General features: G+C 36.5%; 1 protein-coding gene across 5 annotated transcripts in view; it reads left to right on the top strand.

Annotated features, from left to right (window-relative positions):
• Nucleotides 1-14,263, top strand: part of GRM1 (glutamate metabotropic receptor 1) — a 424,684-nt gene that overhangs the window by 286,310 nt on the left and 124,111 nt on the right. For all 5 annotated transcript variants that reach the window (XM_032274520.1, XM_032274525.1, XM_032274524.1 and 2 more), the window contains exon 4: nt 9,003-9,238. In XM_032274520.1, coding sequence (XP_032130411.1) covers nt 9,003-9,238 — 236 coding nt within the window. The remainder of the gene's footprint in view (nt 1-9,002; nt 9,239-14,263) is intronic.

Here is a 14,263-nt window from a genome sequence, read left to right as displayed (position 1 = left end):
CTATCTCTGCTCACTGCAACCTCTGTCCCCCGGTTCAAGTGATTTTCCTGCCTCAGCCTCCCAAGTAGTTGGAATTCCAGGCACCTGCCCCCACACTCAGCTAATTTTTTTTTGTAGTTTTTAGTAGAGATGGGGTTTCATCATATTGGCCAGGCTGGTGTCGAGTTCCTGACCTCAGGTAATCTGCCCACCTCAACCTCCCAAAGTGCTGGGATTACATGTGTGAACCACGGCACCTGGCCTATTTCTTTTAACTATTCCATACCACTATGTTTCTGGAATTTCTTAAAGCGTAGTACTAGGCTTTAATATCTGGTTTTAGAATTACTGTCTTTTAAAAGTAAAGTTTAATTCATTTGTGAATCTGATGTTAGTTTAGTGGTCTAGTGTTTGTATGTGTATATATGTTATTGTGAGATTATCTCAGTAATTATATTTTCTTTTTTAAAAAACTTTTATTTCAGGTTTAAGAGTACATGGGCAGGTTTGTTACATAGGTAAACTCATGTCAGGGGGTTTGTTGTACGGAGTATTTTCTCACTGAAATACTAAGCCTGGTATCCAATTGTTATATTTTTTCTGCTTGTCTCCTTCCTCCCATCCTTCACCCTCAAGGGGGATCCAGAGTCTGTTGTTCCCTTCTTTGTTTTCATGTGTTATCATTTAGCTCCCATTTATTAGTGAGAACATGTGGTATTTGGTTTTCTGTTTCCGCATTAGTTTGCTAAGGATTATGACCTCCAGCTCCATCAATCTTCCCACAAAAGACATGATTTCATTCTATTTTATGGCTGCATAGTATTCCATGATGTATATATACCGCATTTTCTTTACCCAATCTGTTACAGATGGGCATTTAGGTTGATTCTGTGTCTTTGCTATTGTGAATAGTGCTGCAGTGAACATTCATGTGCATGTGTCTTTATGATAGAATGATTTATGTTCCTCTGGGTATATACCCGGTAATGGGATTCCTGGGTTGAAGGGTAGTTCTGTTTATGGCTCCTTTTATTTTTAATTGACAATACTAATTGTGATATTTATGGAGTGCAACATGATGTGATACATGCATACATTCTGGAATGATTAAATCAGACTAGTTGACATATCACTTCACATAATTATCGCTACTTGGTGGTGAGAACATTTAAAATCTATTCTTTTAGCAATTTAAAAATACACAATACATTATTATTAACTATAGTCACCATGCTATGATACATAACCCCATCTACCCCGCCTCCCAGAATAATTCAGATTTCCATTGATTTTAAAAGTGTCTTTAAATTTTGACTTCTGATGGCATTTCATTGGGATCCTAGGGATTTTCAATAATGTTAGATGAGTTTTTTAAATAATTTCTTAGCTTATGGTTCTTATAACATATAGGCTGTGTAAATTCACACATCACACATGTGCATGGTGACTTTCCTTTAATACTTTTTCTACCATAGCCCTTGGACTGATTTCAAGCCTCCTCAGGCAACACTTCTAGTTCCAGTCTATTGGGTTTTGTAAGGCTTCAAATATCCCAGTCTTCTGCTTGGGTCTTAGCTTCAGCTGCCTGACTTCTACGGTTCTTGAAGCCATCTTTCACATCACTAGACAGGTGTGGGAACCGATTTCCAGTCTCCAGGGCCTTATAGCCTATTGTTAAGCATTCCCTTATGCATATCATTTGGCTTTCATTTCTCTCACCATTGCTAGCACCTGGGAATTACTTTTTGTTTCTTGATTATATTGCATTTTTATATATACTTCTGTATTCAGGAGAATATCTGCATTAACTCAGTTGATTACATTGGGAAAAGTTTAAACAATTTTTTAAAAAATATTCTGCATTTAATGAAAAACATCAGGAGATAGTTTGGATACTTAAGATGAATTAGCAATTCATAGAGCTATTGACCCCAAACTGATGAGGACATTTTTTTCTTCAAATGGCAGGATCTAGAAATTAGAGATTAGAATCAGTTGCACTGGCTCTGCTAGGGGGATTTGTTAATAAGTTATTAAACCAATGGATACACTTTTAAAAAGCTGCAAATTGCTGTGCTTTGACCTTTTGTTCAAATAAGAAAAATACATCAGTTTTTAAAAAGAACTAAAAGAGACCCAGACAGCCCAGTTGGCATCTCAGAATACATGAAAACAGTATTGGAAAATTAACCCTCTTTATGTACACTGCAAACTGTTCTGGCACCGTGGTCTTTAGATGCTCATTTCTTAGCTTCTCTTTCCCTTTTACTCTGTGTTCTTTTCTTCCATTCTTTGGCAAATTACTGAGAACATAAAGTTACATTCTGTGTGGTGCTGAAGAATTATTCTTGTTGCCTGAGGCCCCTGAGTTGAGAGTTTTCATTTTCGCCATTGCGATGACTCTGCAACCCAAGAAACTGCCCAGCCAGACATGGTTGCCAAGAATAACTCAATATCCTCATGACTTAGTCATAACTTACTCATTATCTACATTCATTTTATAAATCCCTCACTCATTATTATTCATGATACCTACCCTCCCTGACTCCATATATACTTTTGTGTCCTTTTCACATGACTTTAAATTGGCTGAGAGTCAGATGATCTATGGTCCTTATTAAAGAATGCTTTTTTTTCCTCCTTTTTACAGAAATTGTGCATAGCTCTTGCTTCCAGTTCCATGTCTGAAGCAGAGCCCTACTCTCAACTCCAGGGCTGCCTTAGAAAGAGAGATCATTAAATATAGGTGGTAATAGAAATTTTAGTAATGAGGCTGAGTCTATTGGATGAGTTCACTTTGGGACCTAATGAAGGCAAAGTCTAAAGCTTCAAATTCCACTCAAACCTTGCAGAATTTAAACTTCAAAACTGGGTCTGTTCTAACTGAATCCAAGTGAAGTCCTATAGCCAATGGTTTGCAGTAATACAAGATGACTTCGGGGCCATATGGAATACTCTCAGAACAAAATGTTAAGACTTTTCTGGAAGACACTTTGCATATCTTTGTGAGATATTTGAACAGTGAGGTGTTACTGAGCTCATAATGACATAGAAATAGAGTCTACTGAGTAAGGTGTGAGGAAGAGAGCTGAGTCTTGCTCTAAGTCCTAATGGGCTCATTGATTTCTCTAGTTTTGCTCTCAGAAGTGACTCATTAATAGAGGTTATCAAAACAGGACCATCTTTTCATGGAAAATGTCATCCTCATTTCATAACAAAGACTTTACAAAAGCTATGAAAACACATCAAAAATTTACTGTACATCAAATATACAGTAGATAGCTGAAAAACAAAAGTATCTGTTCAAATATCCCCTATTCTGATAAACGTAAACCTCGTTAGCCTAGAGTTTCATGGCAATGGGTAATGTTCGGTCATAGCTGCTTGTTCCTGTCTTAGGACCTTTGCACGAGCTGTCCGAAGACTTCCCTCTGATCCTCACCTGGCTTGATCCTTTATGAAGCTCAGATCTCAGTGTTAAGTGATTTCTTTTCGAAGTTGTCTCTCAAACTGCTTGATACTTTTCCTGGCCACCCAATCAAAAATATATTCCTCTTCATTCCTATTATATGACTCTTCAAAAATCCTCTATTTAACCTATATCACCATGTGATAATTTTTTATAGTTGTAACTTTTAACATCTCTTTCTCTTTCCATCCATGGATGGATTTACATGCCTGCTAACTTGGATGCCAAACATTGTGAATTTTACCTTGTTGGGTACCAAATATTTTGCATTAAAAATATTCTTGAACTAGTTTTTGGAGGAAGTCAAATTATTTAGATGCTTCTATATTTTGCTTTTAAGGTTTTCTAGGCAAGGTCAGAGTGGTACTTAGTCAAAAGCTATTTTTCTTCACTATTGAGGCAAGACACTTACTATTACATTAACCAATTCTCCTTGGAATATAAAGTTTTGCACTCTAGCTGTTAGAAACAGTTGCTATTCCCAACAATTCATGAACTCCAGGTGCTATTCCTTCAAACCATATTGGTTGATTTTTTCCCTCAGCCTCAGGTAATTTCATTACATATATGGCTGACTAATATTCATCTGAATACTTGTGGAGATATACTGCAGACTGTTCTCTTCTTCTGTAGCATCTCTTCTCCAGCATTTGCCCTATAAACCCTGGCCACCTTGGCTTTGCTAGACTTCCAGCTCCTTTTTTTCAACTCGGCAAATCCACTGGACTGTACCCAAGTTCCTCACAACCTCGACCTTCTTGCACTATGGTTTGAAAACATCCAAGCAGTAAGCTCAAAAAAATGTAGTGCTCACCTCATTTCTTCTAGAGCCCAAAAAATTAATAAATTAATAAATGTCAAATGAATATGACACATGCTATATTTCTTCAACCTTTGTGAATATGGTTAACGTTGTAAATAATAGAATTTTGTGTTTGTTTACATGTGTTTAAAAAATATTGTTTGATTATGCTTTTCATCTTTTCCCAATTATATTGTAATCTCTTAAAGAATTATAATTGTATTATAATGTATACACAATTACTTGAACTTATAAATAAAATTGTTTTAGTTCCTAGATTGTAACTATTTTAATTGAATGAAAATAAGTTTTTCTAAAATGTTTTTGCACATTGAAAATATACTATTGTATTTGTTTTTTACTGTCCATTTGCTAATTAAATTAGTTTAACTGACATAATGCAAAAGTAACATTCATACAGCCCCTGTCAAATTATAATTGGTGGAAGCAGAAATAGTATTTTCCTGTTGTTAATATTAGAATTTATAAGATGGAAAAAATCTTCGAAATATTTGAGTTTGAAATGTGAAATTTTATAGGTTGATTGGAAAATAGCCTCATGAAGAATTGCTGTATAAAAATATTGAAGGGTCATAGGAAATAAGGATTCTTGTATGTTATTGAGAAATACTGAAGACATACAGCTTTCTGATAAACAATTCACGATATGTAGTTTTATTTGCAGACCCCGGCTAGGAAAAGGAACTCATAACTGAGAAGCAGATGGAGCAGCAGAAGCTGCTAGAGGCAGTGAATGTGCTTCATAGAGAGTCTGGTGCTGTCTGAGGCTGGGTCACTACCCATCACAGCAGGAGTCACTCCAGACACTTGGGGAGTGACCAGGTACCTGCAGGTCATCTCAGGTCAAGCATAGTCTAGTTTACACCCTGCCACCACCATCTAAGAAAGAGTCTTTTCCAGGAATCAGCTACGCTGCTGACTCGCTGTTTTAAAGTATACTTCAGAGATCATTCATCAAAACAATGTCCTCATACAGAAACTCAGTGCAACGAAACAGCAAAAATCCTTTAAAATTTGCTGAAAATGCATTTGACAGGTGATCCAAAGATGAAACATTTTAAAAGTATAAAAACAGAAAATTTCTTTAGAGATGTTTTCCAGTGACTTATTTCATGATAGCACTCTCTAACACCTTACCTGTGATCGATTTAAGATCTCATGTAAACTTTTAATGACCAATGCTTTAAAACATATCCACCAAGTAATCCTCCTTGAATATTTTCCTTACATCTTGGTTCTCCTTGATTTTATGATATCTTAGATTTAACACCAACTCTAACTTCTGAAAGAGGAGGCACCTACTGTGAGGGTAAGGGTCTTTAACTAGTGGTGAAGGAGAGTTAGAATTCTAGACCACTAAACCATGTGACTTAAAATTGCTCCATATTCACGGATGAAGTTTTCATCCTATAAAGTGCCCTTCAATGTTAGTGGGCTCAAGGGCAGGAAATCACACTTTCCTCTCCTAGAATTGACACAAAGCATTTGCCTTTACCAACTAAGCTGTTTAAGCTGTTATGTGCTTAAAAAGTGCACATAAACATCACAGCAAGTTCATTTCATACACATTTTTAAGATTGTGACTTTCTTGTATATACTGTCAACAAAACAAATTTCACATAGTATTAAACCTTCGGGAGAAACACACTTCAACCCTAACCTTTATGTCAAAACCAGTTATTGTTTTGAAGTTATAACTCATTTTGATTTTTAAATATTTACCCTTAGACAGAATTTCTTCAAAGTCTAACTAGTCTTATTTTTATCCTCCTTTGTGTCATGAACTGTAGCTCAAATCTTCAAATTGCAGTAGATGTAGTGAAGATGTAAATAAAAATATATTTAAATGTAAATAATTAAACCGATTTGAGCCTTTCTGAGTAGACCGAACCTAAAAGAAGATAAATGAGTCAGTCTTTTTAAAATCAATTTGATTGGCCATCATATTCAGCAGCAGTAGGCAGAGGACTCACTAGAGCAATGGGCAGGTCATTTACCCTGCGGGAGGAGAGCAGAACGACCTGATTGAGTAAGAAGTTTACAACACTTTCAGGACTTGCCATGGTCTTCAGACTAACGGTGTCTAGACTAGGATTTATGCCCCTACCCCCATCTCATGCCATACTTCCTTATATTCTCTAGCTATATGAAGAGCTCTTTCGCAATTCCTTAAATGTGCCAAGCCCTTTCTTGTATGTTAATTTTCCAGAAACCTTCTATACCAAACCCTCCCCTTCTCACCTAAGATTGACGTCCTTTGGGTCTCAGCTGAGCCATCACCTTCTTAAAGAAGCCATCTCTAATTACCTCTATCCCCCATTGTCTCACAGACACAGTCACGCATGCACAACACAAGCATGCACACGTGTCTTATCTACACACCAGATTAAGTTAAACTCCGAAGCTCTTGCTCCCCTTGATAATGGTCACTTTTTTTTTTTTTCTTCAGACAGGGCTTTGCTCTGTTGCCCAGGCTGGAGTGCAGTGGCAAGAGGCAAGAACATGGCTCACTGCAGCCTCAAGTTCCTAGGCTCAAGGGATCCTCTTACCTCAGCCTCCCAAGTAGCTAGGACCACAGGTACACACCACTGCATCCAGCTAATTGTTTTTTTGTTTTTATTTTTTGCAGAGATGGGGTTTTGCCATGTTGCCCAGGTTGGTCTCAAATTCCTGAGCTCAAGCAATTTGCCCACCTTGGCCTCCCAAAGTGCTAGGATTACAGATACTTCTCTTTCTTTAGCCTCATAGAATTTGTCATTCTTGTTTAGTGTCTGTTTTCCTCACAAGGTTGTAGCACCATGGGGGCAGAGGTTAGTGAGTCTTATTCTCAGTTGAATTCATAGCAGAACATTTGTCACACAGTGACTGCTAGGAACACACAGAAGGAAGGAAGAAAAGAGAGAAAAAAAGGAAGGAAGAAAAAATAGAAGAAAGAAGAAAGGAAAGAAACAAAGAGAAAAGAAAGAAGGAGAAGGGAGAGGGGGAGGGAGGGAGGAAGGAAGGAAGGAAGGAAGGAAGGAAGGATGGAAGGAAGGAAAGAAAGACCTATAGATAATTGTAAAGTCTCTATCCTAGTGGATTTGAAAGCATGTAAACAAGACATTCTCTGGTGTGGCTGGCAAGACCCTACTGTACCTCAAAGTGCCTTTAGTTCTGGGTCAGGTTAAGTCAGCTATATCTTCAACAACCTTTGACCTGTTGAAAATGCAGCTCATGTGAGTTCAGTGGGAAGATTCTAGAGAGGAACTACACTGCTTAGGTCAGCTAAGTGAAGAGCACATTTATCTCAGTTGATCTCAGGTAACCAAGGGTGAGCTATGGGCACCGATGCTTGCCCAGTCCTTTCTCTGTGAGAAGCAAGCAACAAAATGCTTCTTTGGCAGAGATTGCATCTTGATATTCCACAAACTTCAGGGTACCACTCTCTGCAGAAAAGAATAAATCCATTCCCTGACAAACATAGCCTTAATATTCTCTTCAGCTTGACTAAACTTTAGACAGGTTTCTTCCTGAGTACTGGCCTCTGACATCTTTTTTCTAAGAGCATTTATGTTGAAAAACCTAAAACTGTAAATTATTTCTCTGCCTTGTTGAGATGTAGATCCTTTAGCTGCTTGCTAATTCAGAACCCAGGTGTGTCTTACTGAAGGACAAGAACCTGACAGCCATCCCTTGACAGGTAATCATCAAGAATAGTGGCAAACCCCTCCCTCCCAGTTTCTGGGGGATGGTAGGAGCCTAATGTGACAATTAACAAACACAGGTGCCTAATCACATGGGCCAACCTCGTGCCAATGGCTCTCCAGTACTTTTCCACTAGCTCGCGCTGGACTTAAAAACCTTCCCATCTTTTATTTTAGCAGAGTTGTGTTCAATGTCTCTCATCTATTGTAATAGCCTTGAACAAAGTCTTCTTTTCCTATTTAGCTTTGTCTGGTTCAATTTATCTTTGATACCCTCGTAGGCCTGGCTCACATGTGCACCTGAATTAAACAGGGGCTACATCACTCCTGGTAGATGGGAATGTTCTAGAAGGTGATTGCATTTCAAAAATTCTATCTCACTGAATAAAATGTTGGTGAACTCCCATTTAGTGAGAAGGAGAATTCTTTTTATACTTGGAGGTGAGATTGTTTTTTTTTTAATGCTGTTATTTTGAAATAACATTAGAAAAAAGAAAATATCTGGCTTTGTCTATGGGAGGCAGAATTGAATGATGTCCCAGAAGGAAAAACTGGTTGGCATGTTTCAGAGCTATATCAGTTTTCTACTCCATATAATGTAGCTCACTTAATGGTCTTGATTGCAATGTTGAAACCTTGTTGAGCTCTTATTGTGAAGATCAGCCTCTGAGGTGCCTAGATTTTATTTTCTTCTGGTTTGGAGAGTGGCTGATAGGCTTTGTGGCTGAACATCTTCCCTCTCAGTAAAAGTGAATAGCACAGAATCTGATGACTAGTGAATGCTCATTGAACTTTAATTGTTAAGTGTTGCTGTCATCATCTCATCATCACTTTCACAATTGCAAAAAACAAACAAAGAAATAAACAGGAAATTATGCTTTCAAAACTTTCTACTCTCTACCAAAAAAAAAAATAGTTGATGGATAGTAATGCTGGCTTAAAATAGACTGTAGCCTTTGCTGGATTGCTTCATTCATACATAACTCTGAGCTCTATTTGTGAGATGTTTGTCTTTCTCTCTCCCCACCCCAATCCCTGCATTTTTCAGTGATGGATGGGCAGACAGAGATGAAGTCATTGAAGGTTATGAGATGGAAGCCAACGGGGGAATCACGATAAAGCTACAGTCTCCAGAGGTCACATCATTTGATGATTATTTCCTGAAACTGAGGCTGGACACTAATACGAGGAATCCCTGGTTCCCTGAGTTCTGGCAACATCGGTTCCAGTGTCGTCTACCAGGACACATTCTGGAAAATCCCAACTTTAAAAGAATCTGCACAGGTAACTTGTCTTCACAAAATAACAACTCAGAGGCTTTTTCCTCTCTTCTAGATTTATTGCAGCTTGATAAATGAGAATAGAAGGTGCCAGGGCTAGAGATCCAAAGAGAAAATTGTCGTCTGTGTTTATAAAATCCTAGAATGAGAAGGAAGTATGTATTACCCCAGGAATTCATGGATATCTGGAAAGACAACTTTGGTCTCTGTTGGAGCAAGTGCTAAGAGATAACAAAAGTAAAGGAAAAGCAAACTGAGGAGTCAGGTATCTAGTATTCAAGCCAGATAAAAAAGATTTTATTACAAACATGGTTAGGAGACCTTAGCCATAGATGTAAGTCAGCAGTACTGGTTAGATTGTCTTTTTTTTTTTTCTTTGTGGCTTATTTAGATACAGAAATCAGGAGAAGATGAGGTAATGTGACCCCAGGCCACACCACCAACATGGGTATTGGTGGGCATAGGGGCCAAGAAACTGCACTCTGATCTTTCAGTCAGAACAATGGTTCACAGCCAGACAAAAAAGTACCAGGCACTACTCACTGATGCCGTGCCAGGAAACTGCAGCACATGGCTTCAAGTCTTTCAAGTGCGCGATAAAATCCACAGGATGTCCTCCTTGCAACACCTCGTACCACTATAACTCAGATTCTGAAGACTGTAACTTTTATGAGTGTTATTATTATTGCATAGGGACATTGCTGCTCCCTGTCCTTTTTCAGTATTTTCTATGCTGTCAAGATAAATCATCTATGTCCTTTCATAATGCCATTGAAAGCCAGTTGTTCATGCTGGGTCGATAACATAGAATAATGGAGCACTTATGATAATGGGTGATGGAATCTAACCATGACCTAATTTGTATTGTAGAACAGTGGTGTGACATGTATATTCTGTATGTAGGCTGAGCAGATATGATTTATAAAGGTATAGAATCATATTACACCCATGTATAAAACACTATATATAGCAAAAAAAAAAAAAAAGGTTAGAGAAACATATAATCCATGACTTTTGACATAGAGAGGCTTGCCATCTCTTTGGGCAAATCAAAACAGATCACACACGTGAAACAGATAAATAACAATAGAGGACACTTGGTTTTTACAGAGGGTGGTAAGAATATGGCTAATTACATAGAATATTTCTATTTTCAATAGTATTCATATTTTGATGTTAGAAAATGCTTTTAGATACCAATATATGTAAATGTATTGATGTATGTTTGACTTTATAAGGTTCAGCAGAGTTCAGTGGGAAATGCGCTGGCATGGATCTATTTTCAAACAAGGAAGTTTCAGTGTTTTAGAACTTCCTCAGTGTGGCTTCTAGGAAGGCTGACAAAGGCAGGAGGAAGGGGAGACATGGCTCAACAGTAACCCACCTCTGCCACATAGGTGTTTCCACTTTCTCTGAAATAGACATCTCCTTTCTCTGAAATAATAGACACACCAAGAATAAGGATTCGAATGGACCAATAAATCATCCAGGACAGTCTTCTTATTTGCAAAACAGGGATGATGAAGGTGAACAGGGAAAACAGTTTCTGTAGGCTCATAAGGTTAATAGCAGCAAAGAAAGGAAAGCCCACACCTCCTAGACACCGTAGTACCTACTTTTAGGCTTAGCATTTGGTAATACATTATCTCTTACTGCTTTCTAACCGTTTCCTAAATCATGTTTACCATTTTCAACTGTAAGCTTTTTGTAGTCAAAGCATCCTTACTTCCTTCATAGAACCCTGGTACAACATTGATCTCTGGGAGCTCAGTCAATTCTTGTTAGCTAATTGATTAGTTAATTTACATTTTCATTCAGGATAGGGTGAAGGGCTCAAGGAGAAGAGCAGTGAGGAGCCTACTGAAAAAGCAGGTGGGGGTGGTTAATTGGGCATGGCAGTGGCAAGCAAGGTGGACATGTTAAGTGAAAGTTGAGATTTGCTGACAGAATTGTCAAGAATAACTATAATCTGAGCAACTTGAAACATGATGTCACCATTGACTGAGACAGGGGAAGACTTCAGGAAAAGAAGATTAGGGAAAGTCCAAGAGGCTGATTTTGGATAAAGTACGTTTGAGTTATCCATTGGTGATCCAACTATAGATGTCATTTTGTCATTGTTTTTTATTAGTAACATTCAGGATACCACTTATAGACATGCTTGGATCACTTATATAAGAATTTCTAGGAAAATATTTTGATACCTGAGCTCTTAAAACAAGTTAAAACTCTGCAATGATGTACACTAATATTTTGGGTTTTCAATTTTCACAGTACATAAAATGTCAAGGTTAGAGCTTAAAACTGGGTTAGCATGTTCACAGCAAGAAATAACAATTTAAAAATCTTGATTTATTCTTATACTTTGCTTGAATCTCATAGCTATGTTTTCTCATGTAATTACGATCTTTGTGAAACGTTTATATTTGCATTTTATTCTGGAGTCAAATTCAGCAAATATTTCCCTTTTTTAGGTCTAAGGGAGACAGGAGGCTTATTTAACTTTTCAATTTGGAATTAATTCATAAAACTTATTTATCTTTTCTGTAGAAAAATTCTTATAATTTTATCTTTAGAAGTGTTTATCTATATTATTTATGATGTATAAATTCATGTACAGCTACCTTGTTCTTCATTTTTAATCTTTATATTTCTGTGAAGTTGGCTTCAATGTTATTGAAGAACAATAAACTCTCACTTCATGTATTATTTTTATCCATTTGAGATCCTTGAATATGAAATGAATTCCATAATCTTCTAACGAATATGCAGACACATTTATGAAAATTAGTGTGAAGAAGTAGAATTAACCTTTCCGTGCTATTGATAGCTACTGTTTCTGTCACTCATTTTTACCTCTTCTAATCGGGTCACTTCTGGTGGTTTGGAAAGTTTTGATATTGCCATTAATTTCCATAGAAACCATCATTGAACTTAATCCCAGATGTCACAATTTAAATAAAGAGTTTATGTGCACTAGATTGCCAGTTTGAGTATTAAAGGTCCTGAGCCCAGGCCGAGTAGTTTAGGAATCACTGTGGCTAATTAAAAAGTATTTCATGTAAACTACACATCACTGCTTAATTAGTTGACTATATCAAAGTATTGAAGATGTGTTTGAAAAGCTCTAACTGAACATCAAAGCCTAACTTCTCAAAAATTAATCATTGTAGAACAATGGAAAGAGGCGTAAAGCAAATCAGAGTCACTCTCTTCCAGTAAATGTCTTAGCTGCTTACAGGATATGTATCATGTTTGCAATGGCATAGTACTTTTTCATTCCTGATGAGAATCATTAGAAAGATTTCATAGAAACTGATAGGATGTAGCATTTGGAAGCACTATTACTGGGTCCAATACCAGTTTAATTATGTATCAGCCGTATGATTTGGATGACCTCACTTAACCTCCGAGCCTCAGTTTTGGTAACATGAAGACAATATTTAGCTTACACAGAATTCTACATGAATTGAATGAAATAACACAAGTGAACTACTTTACAATTAAATAATACAAGTAAAATACTTTGCAAACTGAAAATAGCATAAATGTAAAAGTTACTACCAGTGTCATGTCTCACTAGTAAACAGGTTATAACATAGATCATTTCATAAAAATTATTTATTTTGTAATTATAAGTTTAACTAGGATGTGGAAACTAGAAAAAACAAGGCAACAATCTTTAATCAATCACCCTTACACAGTGTCAATATAGATGTTTTCTCTTACATTTTCCCATGCAGTCTTTTATAATTTCTGATGATGAAAGTAATACATGCTTAATGTACAATTGCATACACCTGGAAATATACAGAAGCATGAGAAAGATGAATAGAATTAAGAATTTGCTCTTATCTAACCATCATTGGTCACTGTTAAATTTTTGGCATGCTTCCATCTTTCTCTATATAGTTTTAAATTACGTATTAATATTATTTTATATATTGCTTTATTAAAAGAAATGTTGCTCTGTTTTATACATTGATAAATTTCTCTGTCATTAAATTCCTTTATTCTTAATGGCTGCTTAACATTTTGCATTCAGATAAACTATAATTTAGGCATTTCACTCTTCCTATTTAGGTTGTTTTAGTTATTCACAATTTTTTAAAATGTTGCAGTGATATAATAAAAATTTTTCATCCTAAACTTTTTTTATATTTTAAATAATTTTCTTAGGTTGCAGTTCTAGAAGTTAAATTTCTAGAAGCTCAACCAAAAGATATAAGCATTTTTGTCTGGGCATGGTGGCTCATGCCTGTAATCTAGCACTTTGGGAGGCTAAGTTGGGCAGATGGCTTGAGGTCAGTTTGAGACCAACCTGGCCAGCACGGTGAAACCTTGTCTTTACTAAAAATACACAAGTTAGCCAAGACGACGACAGGCACTTGTAATCCCTGCTACTTTGGAAGCTGAGGCAGGAAAACTGCTTGAACCTAGGAGGTAGACGTTGCAGTGAGCTGAGATCACGCCACTGCACTCCAGCCTGAGTGATGAGCAAGACTCTGTCTCAAAATGGAAAACAAGCAAAAAAAGATATGAACATTTTTAACCCTTCGAAAAGGAGTTCCAAAAGGCAACTCCTACTAATGCTTCATAAAACTCTATGCATTCTTTTCCGTAATTATCATCACAGTGTGCATACAATTCTGTTTCTTATTTCACTTAGGATTACATTTTACGTAGTTTTGATGTTGCTGCATGACCTTTATAACCACCATTTTAATAACTCCATAATATTCTATTCAGTTAAAATACTATAATTACTAGCCATTCTTTTGTTGGATATTTAGATGGTTTTTAATTTTCCTTCATACATTAAAAAACACACTGAATATGGTACACAGAGTTTTCAGTGTTGTTGTTACTATTTTTGGATTGTTCCTTTATAGTAGATTCCTAAACATATAATTATTAGTTAATAACTTGATAAATTCCCTTAAAAATATATACTGCATTTTCTTGCAATATGGCAATATTTGCATATTTAATATTTGCTATGGCTAGCAGTATATTAACTGTATGAGTT

The sequence above is a fragment of the Sapajus apella genome, unplaced genomic scaffold, assembly GCF_009761245.1.
Source record: "Sapajus apella isolate SASKATOON/1434 unplaced genomic scaffold, GSC_monkey_1.0 scaffold6, whole genome shotgun sequence".
NCBI lineage: Eukaryota > Metazoa > Chordata > Mammalia > Primates > Cebidae > Sapajus > Sapajus apella.
Note: the sequence above shows the minus strand (reverse complement) of the source record. Positions and strands in the feature narration are given on the sequence as shown.